Here is a 13961-nt window from a genome sequence, read left to right as displayed (position 1 = left end):
TTTCGACGTTCTCTATATGAGCGATCTCAGTTTAACATCTACTATGACTTTCGTTTAGGTCGCTAAGGCTAAAAAGTACTTTAGTTTTTACGATACGCGGAGTCGTGTCGGTTTAATCGCGAAACTTCGACGGGTCATAACTTCTTCGTGATAAGTCAGATTTCAGCGTTCTTTATATGTACGAAATCCTTGTGACATATACATACTTTGGTCAAGACTATTTATTCTAAATAATTTTCTATCAAAAAGTCATTTTAAACGCTTATTATCTCTAAATTGATTAGTGCGAATTTGCGGGCGTTACATGGGCCGACATTGGTGCCTCCGACCCACGGGCGCAGTGAGGAGAATCACCTCAACCTAGAGATAATTGAATCACACACGCTACTGCTACCGGGCTCCTCACACTGAACACATCCAAATTATCCCTAATCAATAATTAAGGTAATTTCCCATAATCTAAGGTCCAATTTATATCTTCTCATACCATTAGATAAAAAACTATTTTACCCGTCCTATACCTGTCCCAACAAAGCAAGGCCCAAACCTAAAATGACTCAAGTCCCAAAAATGGCCCAAAATCCATTCATGTGCGTACGCCCAACGTACGACGTTGATGCCTAAAAACCACTCCATACCTCTTAATGCGTTAACACAACATGCATAACTTCCAGATCTAATTCATATGGAACGTCCTAAATCATAATGTTCCTGACTTTATTTGTTTTCATGGCTTAATGGTCTCCAAACCAAAACCCTACATCTCTAACTCCATCAAAAGACCACCAACTCATGCATGGAAGGATTATACCCATTAAGATCCAATTTTTATAGATTAAAGACCTCAAAAATGACTAAAAGTTGGGCTCAAAGGTATTCAGAGTAACTTCTACTCACAAGAACCACAATCATGGGACCAAAACATGAAATATCATAACCCAAATTAGATCTACATGAGAAAACTATCAAGATTAAAACTTTATACCTACAGAAGTTAGATCAAAGTGAACAAGGCATGGATCTACAAGCTCCAAGACAACTAACACTTCTCCAAGGAGTTCTTCTTCTTCCAAAAAACCACCAAAATCAATCAAAGGCTCAAAATCCTTCCAAATGGGGCTAGGGTTTCAACTTTTAGGGTTAGATGGGATGGAGGCTGAAGATAAGGAGGGTTGGAAATGAGTTAGGGACTTAAATAAGGTCCAAGACCCTAAATTAGGGTTTTCATCAAACTGACGTACGCCCAGCATACTCCGGGTACACCCAACGTACTGGGGTAAGGTCCCGCAATCAAAAGGTCCAGTACGCCCAACATACATTCCTTGTACGCCCAATGTAACGGACAAACCCCTTACCATTCAAACTTCCGAAGGCCATAACTTTCGCATCCCAAATTTATTTCTGGATGTCTTTTTATGCTCTGAAAGGTAATGAGAAGCACTACACTCCCATCAACTCTATTTCACCTTAAAACCTTCTGAAGATAATTTTGGATTATTGTCTAAGCTCGTAACTATATTTGGTATGTACTTGACCCGGTTGTGCATGGTCCTTTTGGGTTGCCTTCACCAAAGCAACGAGACAGGATGATTTATGGAGAGAGAGAGAGAGAGGTTATTATGGTTTATTAATATATTATATGAATAATATATTAAAGGATAAATCATATAGTTTAATTAATATTGGTCAATTATTAGTTAAGAATTAATTATGTGGCTAAAAGAGATTAATTAAATAAGGGGGACTAGAACTGTCAATTATAAGATAATTGAGTTTGGACTGTGAATCCTTATGGATATAAGGGGGGGAAATTTTATAGTGGAAGCCCACTCTAATTTCATACAAGGGGCCTTATTCCAGAAGGTTCTTGAAGCTACTTAGGGCCTAAGTCATCCAATTAGGGTTTTGACTGAAACCTTAGCAGCTTAGCTATTTAAGGAACCCCAGGGCTACAGATTTCGGCTAACCAAGAAACCCTAGAGTTCCTAAGAGCCGAAATTGTGCCTCTCTCCTTCTCTCTTCTAAATCATCTTCTTGCCTTGGTGTTTGTAAGCCATTAGAGGTATTACACTTGCAATACTAAGCTCTTGAAGATTGAAGATTCTTGCAACTATTGAAAGGTATCATCTAAACTTGTTTTATTATAGATCTCGTTTTCATAGTATGCTAGATTAGGGCTTGAAAGCTTTGGATAAATTTGCATGTATAATAGAGAAACCTAGATCCAAAGCTTTAGGGTTTTGCGTGTGCACATAGGATGTTCTTTTGCTCAAAACCCATCAGTTAACTCCTTAATTCATGAAAGGACGGAACCATCGCTTTATTACCATTATACCCTTGGGCTCCAATGAATAATCGAACTCTTGGATCCCATAACCTACATTACCCACATCCAAAAACCTCTCTTTCCCCAAGGCTCGAAGCCTTATGATAATTGATCTTCAGGTCATAGCCCCGAGTTATGAAACAACTCGAAATAGGGTGTTACATATTAACCTTAACTATTATTAAACTTATTTATTTAATTGAATTTATACCAAACCCCATTTATAAAAAAAAAAAAATAAAATAAAATAAAAAAAAAAAATAATAATAATAATAATAATAATAATAACAACAACAACATACTGAAAACCATGGTGTTACAGTGGATAGAGTAAATAGTCCTTTGTTTTGGTATCTGTTGGATCCTAGGGGAAGTTGGCGGTAAGCCTCCAGGCCTACAAGGATGATAGCTACAAGTCTAACATGTCTTTGTGATGATAAATTTGCACCTAAAGGCCCACTAAGTTGTTGAATATGAGTTAGTTGAGAGTCTAACATGTACTGGGGTGAGGGATATGAGCCTATAGGACCACTAGGTTGTTGACTATGAGCCTTGTATGTATGTATTGTATATGTGCTCTTTTGAGGAACTCACTAAGCTTTATGATTACAGTTGTTGATTAAATATTTTTCAGGTATTTATGTTGTCAGAAGGAAGGGTCCAACTTGATTGTACCACATGTGCATCGTTGTTGATTTTACGAATTAGACTTCTGATGTTTTATGATGATTCTGATACATTGTTTTCACGACATGGTTTTATAGTAGTATTAAACAATTAGTATTCCTATCTTTTTTGGAAAAATGGATGTTGTACTTATGTTTTTTAAATGGTTTGAAATTTGGGACGTTACACATTAGCTATGTGGATTTTCTAGATACACCAGGAAAATAATTATAAGAAAAAATTTCAAAAATTGTCCCTGTGGTTTTCAAAAACTAGCAATATGAGGACAATTTTCAAAAAACACTTTAAATATCATGTATATACTTAAGGACAATTTCCCTTGGGAGTCCTTTAAAGGAAGAGACATGAGTTCGTAAGTTATAGAAGACTTGGGGTTTAGGAACTTATTCTATTTAATACATTACATATCATATATACATTTTTTTATCTTTTTATGTTAATATTTGATGTTTGAAGTTAATAATAGTGTACTTTATAAATTGTAATGTTCTCCCCAAATGTTGATGCCTTGAAGTTTATCGAGGTTTTTAAAGAAAATAGGATTAAGATTTTTTGAATATAAATAATGCTCTTTTATATATAGTATATGTGTATAACATTGAGATTTACTTACTAGGCTTCCCAAGCGTGATACACTATTTTCACGTGTACTCAAGTTAGTTTCGTCCTCTAGTGGCTTTTTGGATATTTATGAGCTTTCAAAGATTTGGTGAAGAATTTTTTAATATGTTCGAAATACCAAGACTTTGTTATAATTATCTAGTCTTTTATGTTGATTGATATGCCCTTGTGTGTGTCTCTCTCTCCCTCTCTCTCTCTCTCTCTCAATATATATATATATATATATATATATATATATATATATATATATATATATATATATATATATATATAACTTACTTCTGTTTGTTAAAAGTTTTTGAAGCTTGGTATTTTCTTCTGTAAATTATTATTTAATGAAAATCTATTTTTATAATGTTTTAAAGACTATTTCAAACTACTCATACTAAGATGTTTCACATAATATATAGACTATAACACAAAAGTTCGAATATGGCCTCCATAAAAACTAATAAGCATAAGACAATAAATATAGAGGCCAAGGTACTACAAAATGTCTTTCTGTAACATCCATAAAATTTCACAAAAATTTCAAACTTTTCGAACATTCCAAAAACTATTCATTGTTTACAAATTGTTTTTAAAATAGTTTATCATCAGAGAAATCTTAGAAATCATAAGATAAAATGTGAGGAGGTGCACGATCAAGTCTTCGCCTTCCCACGATCATCTGAAGTACCTGAAACAAAATCCAAAACTGTAAGCCTGAAGCTTAGTGGGTTCCCTTAAAATACCAACGCCACATAACATAACAATATCATAAACAAACAACATGCATATAGAGTCTTCAGTATGACTGGACCACCTCGTCGGCCTTCAGTCTATCTGGCCCACTCTTAGAACCTTCAGCATGTTTGGACCGCCTCACCAGGCCTTTAGCCTATCTGGACTGTTCTCCAAGCCTTCGGCCTGACTAGTACGCCTAGATGGGCCTTCATTCTATCCGGTCCACCCTAGGTCTGTTGGCCTAAAGCACAAAGCAGGACCGCCTCAACCCACCCGCAAACATACAATCAACACAAAGATATCAAATGCTAGCTAGCATGTACAGTCAATCATACATATCTAACAGATCACTAATCATAGGCATCATCTTATATACCAAGATACAGATCTAACAGATCACTAAGCATAGCACTATCCTATATACTAGGATACAGATCTAACAGATTACTAAGCATATCATCATGCGATAATCAGGATATCAATCCAAAAAGGGCCAGCATTGGTGCCTTCGACCCTGTTAGCATAGTGAGGAGAACTCACCTCACAAGTAGCACTGACTGTCAAGATCCAACTCTCGAATCACAGCTCCGAACTTAACAGCCTACAACCACCATGAGACTAATTTTATTAAAATCCTGAAATGTTCAAAATACCCTTAAAGTCAAACTTGGTCAACCATGGTCAAAGTCAAAGTCAACAGTCAAGGTCAATAGTCCATGTTGACCCAACTCATCGAGTGCATCTTCTTGACTCGTCAAGTTCCTTCATGTCATAGAAAATTGTGAAAAGCTCGAGTCAACTCGCCGAGTTACCAGAGCAACTCGTTGAGTTCTTTAGCATCCAGAAAGCAGGAAAACCCTCACCAACTCGTCGAGTTGGCAGAGCAACTCGTTGAGTTTTCCTAGCCTTAATGCATTCAGACACTTCCAAGCGAGTTTAATGCTCCAAACTATAGATCTGATCCCCAGGACTGAGATACCACGTAAAGTTGTTAACTTTACGTCCATGCATGGCATCAAAGGGGCTAAAACACTCAAATAAGGCTTATCAAGGGACCTAAGGCATGAAGGAGAGCCAATACTTGATAAAGATGACAACTTGATGTCAAAAGGGGCCATGAACCGTCTAGATCTGAAACCATGGCTTCATAACATGCTCAAATCCAAGAATGGTCCCAAAATAAGCTAATAATTGCCATAACTTCTAAAAGAAGAGATCTAGAAGAAAGGATGATCAAGATAACGACTTTATACCTCCAAGTGGCTGTAAAAACACTGAAAATCCCGGATCTAAAGCTTCTCCCTTCAACCTTGCACCACCAACTTCAAGCTCCTTCAAGAAAAGCACCAAAGAACACTCTTTAAGCTCACAAACACTCAAAATGGGGAAAGAGGCACGATTAGGGTTCTCTCTGGACTGAGGGGACGATGAGGGAGGCCACAAATGAGTCAGAAGCTCTTTAAATAGGGTGCAAAAACCCTGAAAAATAGGGTTTCATAAATAGCCTTCCAACACGTCGAGTTGGGGCCTTCCAACTCGTCGAGTAGACCTTGAAAGATACGCGGCTTAATATACTTCTACACGACAAGTTAGAGCCTTCCAACTCGTCGAGTTGCCCAAAATATAAATAATAAGCTTTTAAATTCATACTTGAAGATTGGGATGTTACACTTTCATAAGATACAAAACAACTTATATTGATTTTAACCTTAATCACTCGAATAAAATATCAGTATAACAATAAAATTGGATTTTATTGGTTGTCATCATTAGAATATGTAAGATTTACATGGAGTACTACTCACATACATTAATACCAACATAATATATACCCGATTTTCCATATACAAATCCTCAAGTTTTATCATGAAAATGTGAAAGATCTGACACAAGGAGTACCTCAACCGGCACCAATGTTGGTGGTGGCATCTTTTGAATGAGAAATTGATGAAATCTTATTGGATAGGATTGTACATAAATTGGTGGTGTCGAGCTTTATGGAATACTTGATTAGGTTGTGGGTGATGAAAGTTGGGAACCGCATGAGTCACTGAGACTATTTACGTATGAGATTAAGAAGTACCAAGACGATGATGTCACGAGCTCAAGGGAGGGAGAATATAATAACTTGCCTAGTTATACATAAAGATACCCTAAATACTAGAATATTTTTGCATGCTAGTTCTAGAAGGATATCAAGTAGTCATTTTCTAACATAAGTCCCTTTATTTCATTCTAAGTTCTAAAAAGTTTACCATAGTTTTGTCATGGCACACCATGGCTCCAACGTTTGTACTTGAGACCACTCTTTAACAAAATGTTACCTTAAGTTATATATATATATATATATATATATATATATATATATATATATATATATATATATATATATATATATATATATACAAAATTGTTGTCTTAAATCACATCTTACAAACGACGCCACAGCTCGTAAAAACTTGAGGCTTAACATTGTCGTTAAGTCACGCATAAAGTTATTTAAAACGTTTTCATATACATTTAGATACATGTCTTTTAATTTTCTAGGAATCCTCATGCATACATAGGATCCTCCTATTCCTATTCATTTGTAAATCAACTTGTATATTTGCTTGAGTTCTCTCTAAGGCGATAAAAACCTGCTCTTCAGAGTTCTTTTCAAGCTTCCTTCGCTTGATTGTGTTTTTGATCCAAGATATGTCAACTTATTTGGGAACTTAGTGTTGCACGCCAAACTTAGAAGAACAAATATGTGACACTCTACTGCCCTACATAACTTGCAAAGTCACGTAACCAACTATCCACATAACTCGTCCAACTCAACATGACTTCATATGCCTTCTTGTGTAAAATCTACCGGAACTTTTTGTTTTCCTTAAGCAACCATCTAAGTCGACTAAAAACTTGCCAAGTCACCAACCAACATCTAAGTGGACTTTATGATTTGCTACACTACTTGCGTACGTCGCTTACCAAGTAAAATAGAACCCCACTATCTATTTTCTCTGTCATACAACTTGCTAACACGACTTACTCAAGTTGTATACTAAGATGTGTTTTCATAGCTTTATATAATTCCACAATACAACCTCTCATTCATTTCCAATCCACAACATACATAAACTTCTTACAAACTAAACTCATAACGTTGCAAATGTTCTTATAATGCAAACTTGAAGTCTTGGGTCTTGCATACACCATCCATTGCATCCCAAAAGCATTGGGGCATGTTTACGATGACATGAACAGCATTGTTGGAGAAGAGCAAACAATATCATCTATTTTTGAGAAACGATTTTTGATCAAAAGTCAAACATAACTACAATCATTCTTTTCTTTAACTATACTTATATTTAATCAAAAAGTCAAAGTAAAAAAAAAAAATCAAAATTCATGAATACATATTTCACAACCAATATACTATAAAGAGATATCACTTAAATCCCTCCCCTCCCCTCCCCCCCACTAAAACCAAAACACCAATGAGTAATTACTTCTTCAAAGCTATAATGAGTTGTAAACCATGCCTAGAAACTTTGTACATTCCTTCAGCACAGCCATATAATAAAAGAAAAGAAGAGGACACATCAAACCATTTCCTCTGAACCTGTTGCTGCATTCAAGTCTTTATGCATGAAGTGGTGATTAAAATGTGCTATGAGCAATGGGTTTCTTCTTAAGCAAGTAAAGAAATCATCCTTGCTGATCCTACCATCACCATCCGTGTCAAACAAATCAAAGAGGGCGTGTATCTGCATTTACATATTTTATTTGAGCACTCACTTTCCACACAAAGAATCATTAGTTAGACTCTGTTTGTTTGTTACACACGACTGGACATGCTTTTTAGGGCTATTTTCAATCACAGGTATAAAGAGGGCATTCACTGTCTTTTGCCTATTGACATCAGTCAAATGCACACACACAGTGCTATTTGTTTTGTCATGTCATGTTATGTCATGTCTGTGTAACAACAAACAAACACTATATTAACCTCGCTCATGGCCAAGTTAGGAATGGCTGGGCTTGTGGAACCTCCAAACTGTTGATTGTTCACAAGGAAACAGATTAGAAAATGTTTTTAAGGTTGAAAAAGAATTTATAAAAAAAAAATGCATAGATACAAAATAAACATAAAATATTTACTTCGAGCATGGAAATGTAACCATCTTTATCCTCATCACTTTCGTTAAAAGCCACTTCACATGCTCTTTGGAATAATGGTAGCTTCAGAACATGGGCTGATCCTACCAAGAACTGCATGATCCAAATAAAAACAGCCATGGTAAACAAACAAACGGTGAAATGGGACCCACAAATGTATAAAACAGAATAGATATAGAAATAGAAATACCACTTAAAAACATGACCTATAACTAAGCTTCAATGCATTTTTTTTGTGGGCCTAACAGTGTGTGGATATAAATTAAGATGGGCCCACAAAATGGTCCTGACAAAAACTCCTTAATTCATACAAAAACAGCTCTACAAGCGTCTTGAAATAGAAAGAAACAGACCCCACAATGAATGCTGCTGTAAAAGCTTTGCTTCAATTTGTAGGCCCCATTTATATGATATAATATATCATAATAAATGAAGGTAAGACCCACACAATAATGGTTTTAGTCATTTTATCAGTAACTGCATAACGCAACATAGCAAATAGAAACAGGCCAGTCTAAAAGACACTCTTGTCTTGTGGGTCCCCTTTTTGTGATTTAGTATAAACTGAAATAGTAGATCATGGTTACCTCTTTAAATGTTATAATTCCGTACTTCTCAACATCAATGAATCCAAAAATCTGGAGAAAAGATGAAAACTTCAAGTCATCAATGGCAGAAACGCAACACAATATATTCAAAAATAACACTCGTTTATTTTTCTATTAGGTTAACTTCAAATGTTACAGAAATCACACTTTCAATTATATAAATTGATAAGCAGTGTGTTGGATTTTTGAGAAAAGAATCAATAAATGCATCAAAAGGTATGATAATATATTGCAACTTGAAAAAGGATTTGTTACGCTTTGGTAGAATAATATATAATAGTTTATAATTATGAATTTGTTAAATATGAGTTTTGACATTTATTAGTGAAAAAAGAACAACTAATAGAGTACAAATGGAAGTAGTTTTTTACTGACCTTTGTGGAAAGGCTACTAGGCTTCAATCTTAAAACCCTCATGAAATCTTCCATGTTAACACATCCACTGTAAATGAAATGCAACTACTTTATATAAATATTGTTAAACTGATGAATCTTAACTCTTTTAAGTGGGCAATATTAAAAGATTATGTGAAACATTCACCTAATCCCCCCTACTATTGCAAATTAAATGAATGTAATTTGTGTAACAAGAGTTTTCTTATGTTTGAAATGATAGTTAAATCCCACCAAACATACAAAGGTCTTTTTTTTTCTAAAATCTTTTGTATATAAATAATTGATAGGATGATATACAGAAATATACCTGCTATCTGGATTCATTGCAAGAAATCTATCCAAGAATTCTACAGCTTCTGAAGAGCTCAAATGACATAACTAGGGACACAAATTCACCTCAATTAAGCAATTTTATCAAACACTAGAAAAAGAATATCATTCCTATATTGGAAAAAGAAACTGCAAGCTAGGCCACAAAAACTCACTTTTTGAATTTTTGCCATTTCAACCATAAAGGGTGACAAACTTTCCTGTAAAAACAACAAAATCTGGTTAGAATTTTAAAATATGGACATAATATCTTAATTTCACCAACAAGAAAAAGTGATACATATGACCAAAACCTTCATGGGGTAATTTTGTCTTTTTGCCCATCTTTAAGGCATTTCTAAACAAACGGCATTGCTTATAGCAATGACAATAATATTGAAAAAAAAAAAAAAAAAAAAAAAAAAAAAACTTCCTCTTTTACTATGAAAATTGCATTGTTTATTAGACAGATGGTTCTAGAGAAGTGTTGGGCTATTTCTGAAATGTCCAAAATACCCTTCAAAATGACAAAATAAAGAATTATATATATATATATATATATATATATATATATATATATATATACCTGTCCAGACTGAACTGCCTTTGAAAGAAGTGCATAATCAGCAAAAGAATGGTATGTTTGTACAACATTTAAAGCAGAGGCCATGGCTCTTCCAGTCTGCAAAAACACAAATGTTATTTTGAAATAAAATAATGGAACTTTAAAATTAATAAATCACTATAAAATAAAAGAGTAGAAAAGCTATGAAACTGTGGTTATAACTTATAATAGAAAAGACAAACTTACCCTCTCAGCAAAACGTGCAGCGCTTTCCTTATGATGCTGTGAGGGCGACATAACAGGAAGATATTCAACCTGATTAATTTGCAATAAAATAAAACAATATTATTTTTTTAAAATTAATTCACATCCCAAAAAAAAAAAAAAAAAAAAAAAAAAAAAAAAAAAAAAAAAAAAGCTGGCTTTCTATTAAGACACTAACCCTTCTTTTTTTTCCTCCTAACTCCTCCTCTCATGTTATAATTGATGAATATTGTGAAATTTATTCTCTTAAAAGTAAGGTTAAAATGGTCATTTAATTTCATTAACATGGTCTATTCGGTCTAAAACAGAAACAGAGCTTAAGATATACATCACTTTATCCATAAAGACATCATTACCCATTCATCCATTTTATCCATAGAGGACTTAATAGGGATAAAAAAAGAAACAACACCTAAATGTAATAAAGTCTTTTCCCCATTAAGTCCATTAAGACTAGTTTCTTATTTTCCCCATAAATTATTGTATGGATAAATGACGCCTGTCTTGAGAAACTGTTGCAAATGACAATTTTACCCTTCTTTTTAGAAAAAACGATTCATAAAAAATGACAAAAACAGCACTTTTGAAGCATATACCTCCATGAAATTGTGGAACTGCATGAACATTCTAAACATGAGTTTAGCCAAAGCAATATGACCCCTACAACCACGTGATGCACAATTTAAACATCATATCATATAAATTATTTAAAAAAAAAAAAAAAAAGAATTTATATGTGAGAGATTAGATTATGTGTATTACCATGATTGGTCAAAATGAATATGAGGATATCGAAGGACCACTGGTTGTATAGAATAACCAGGAATAAATGCACCGAGTTGAAAAGAAATAAGTTGCCTTCCATTTGTTGTGGTTCCCTCAGGAAATAAAAGTAATCGAGGAAATCTACTGCCTGAGGCTTTTCTCTGTATTCAGATCCTTAAAAGCAAACATCTGTATCAAATTGCTTACATATACATACAATACAAGACTTCTCATTTTTAACGTTTCTTTGATTCTTTAGATTTAATTTACCCATAACAACAAACACATCAAATAAGGAAATTGGGGGTGAAATAGATGATGAACGAAGGCTTGTTACCTTTATTTCGTTTACAGCATGCTTCCGTGATTGATATGAGAAACGATTCACATATATTACCTGAAAAAAGAGAAAAACAAAATTAGATGGAAAAAAACTCCAAAAAGATTAAACTTTTAATGATTTTTATTTACCTGCATAGCTCTAATTATGGTTCCAACAAAGGGCATAGAATCATGGGACTCAGATGCAACGATTGTTGGAGAGCATTCATAGAAAAAGTAAATTGGATCAATGTATGATACATGATTAGCTACAATGATAGGAGCGGCATCCCTTGGAGCAGGCTTCCCCTTCACTTGAATCCAATGGTAGCTGCAACATGCAAACAAATTGCAGGACTGATAAAAATACAAGAAAAATATGCTTGGAACCCCAATAAATGCAGCCGCATATAAGTTCAGATAACGACATATATGTTTGCGCAATTAATGAACCTTGATGTGATCTTACCCGAACGAAAACAGAATTCCCCTTGCACACAATCGGGTGATCCACATAACCCTACATCTCCATCTTGGCATTGGATTCTGTTTATCTTTCCAACCTTGTAAAGCACATTTTGTCGCAATATACCCGATTATTATACACAATCCAAACAACACAAGCCGAACCAAAGCTATAGGCACACAAATCAACATCTTGACCCATTCGTAAACCCCTTCAATCTTCGCCGTTTGGTTTTTAAACGGATCCACCGTGGTTGACCCAGAAGCTTCAAATCCATCAGACCCAATAATCGCATATGGGTTTTCATAGGTTCTTGTGGAATCATCATCAAAATTGGATTGGGTGGCGAAACGACTTGATATTTGATTTGTGGGTATTCCAGATTGAAAATAGCCGACTTGATCATTGATGGTTATGGCGACTTGGGAAGGAGAGTTGTCATCGGTGAAGGTATGCGTGAGGGCGCTGGCGTCGAAGGCAGGTAGTATTAGAGGGCGTTTGAGATCGGTAGCCGCTGCCATTGTTGGAAGGTCATCAAATGGAGGGATTTTTTGGGTCAAAAAGTTGAAAATATGACAAAAGGAAAGAGGGAATTCAGATTTCAGAGGCCATCGAGTGTTTCTTGGGGTATTTTAAATTTGCGTCAATGGTTGTGGTGCATTTGGATGTTATATATTTTCTCAATGATCGCGTCTCCAATGGGGAGAATCTTTCTTGCATGTCATTGTCTATTTGTGGTGAATTTACAAGAATATCCTTGTGCTTTGACTTCATAATTATAGGTACCTTCTAATTGTTTCTCATGATACACACAAAATACATGTTATATTCTCCTCCTTAATTTATCTTCGTTTAAGTGAACATAATACCGTCTCTAAGATCCTTGTATTATATGGGTCGGTTAAAAAATATATATATCAAAATATAAAAATTAAGTATTTTTTAAAATAAAATAAGAAATGAAAAAAAAAATCTTCGTTTAAGTGAACATAATACCATCTCTAAGATCCTTGTATTATATGGGTCGGTTAAAAAATATATATATCAAAATATAAAAATTAAGTATTTTTTAAAATAAAATAAGAAATGAAAAAAAAAATAAGTATTTTTTAAAATAAAATTTTGAAATAAATAACAAAAAGTTATTAATTGCAATTACTATCACACTTATTATATCTAATACTTTACATATATAAATAAATGTATTATATGATTTTTTAATATTAAAAACTGAATATATATATATATATATATATATATATATATATATATATATATATATATATATTAACATTTGGATATTGTTTATTTTAAAAATATCACAAAATGACAAGTATTAAAACTAATAAGGAATTGACATGTGGCAAAATAAATCTTCATTTATTATAGTAGATTTGATCAAGTATAAGCACTTTTTTTCAGTTAGTTACATTTGTTTTCTTTCATTGATTTTATCATATGTTCAAAGTTCTAAATAACGTAAGGTGTGACTTGACGGCAATGTCAAGCCTCAAACTGTTCCTAGTCTTGGCAAGTCACGTCGTTTGTAGGGCGTGACTTAAGGAGGCAATTTTGTATATAATTAATATTTTTATATGTATTTTATACATATATATATATATATATATATATATATATATATATATATATATAAGTTAAAGTGGTATTTTGGGTAAAGTTTGGCAGCAGACACAAGTCTTAAAGCATGACAAACTTTTTAGAACCATACATATGTCACTTATT

At 33.8% G+C, this 13961-nt stretch overlaps 1 protein-coding gene across 1 annotated transcript; it reads right to left on the bottom strand.

The window, feature by feature from the left end:
* Positions 1 to 7688: 7688 nt before the first annotated feature.
* LOC145061743 (lysophospholipid acyltransferase LPEAT2-like) lies at positions 7689 to 12875 on the bottom strand. The gene is made up of 14 exons (XM_079009295.1): positions 12222 to 12875; positions 11903 to 12083; positions 11769 to 11828; positions 11429 to 11592; positions 11263 to 11326; positions 10649 to 10717; positions 10424 to 10519; positions 10014 to 10058; positions 9836 to 9906; positions 9508 to 9574; positions 9112 to 9162; positions 8507 to 8617; positions 8355 to 8402; positions 7689 to 8112 (listed from the first exon to the last, which is right to left on the bottom strand). Exons 1-14 carry the CDS (start codon positions 12737 to 12739, stop codon positions 7948 to 7950), a joined length of 1710 nt encoding a protein of 569 aa, XP_078865421.1. The 5' UTR covers positions 12740 to 12875; the 3' UTR covers positions 7689 to 7947.
* Positions 12876 to 13961: the final 1086 nt, after the last annotated feature.

The sequence above is a fragment of the Lactuca serriola genome, chromosome 7 (genome assembly GCF_051521515.1).
Source record: "Lactuca serriola cultivar US96UC23 chromosome 7, Lser_US96UC23_V15, whole genome shotgun sequence".
Taxonomy (NCBI): domain Eukaryota; kingdom Viridiplantae; phylum Streptophyta; class Magnoliopsida; order Asterales; family Asteraceae; genus Lactuca; species Lactuca serriola.
This window is presented reverse-complemented; position numbering and strand designations above follow the sequence as displayed.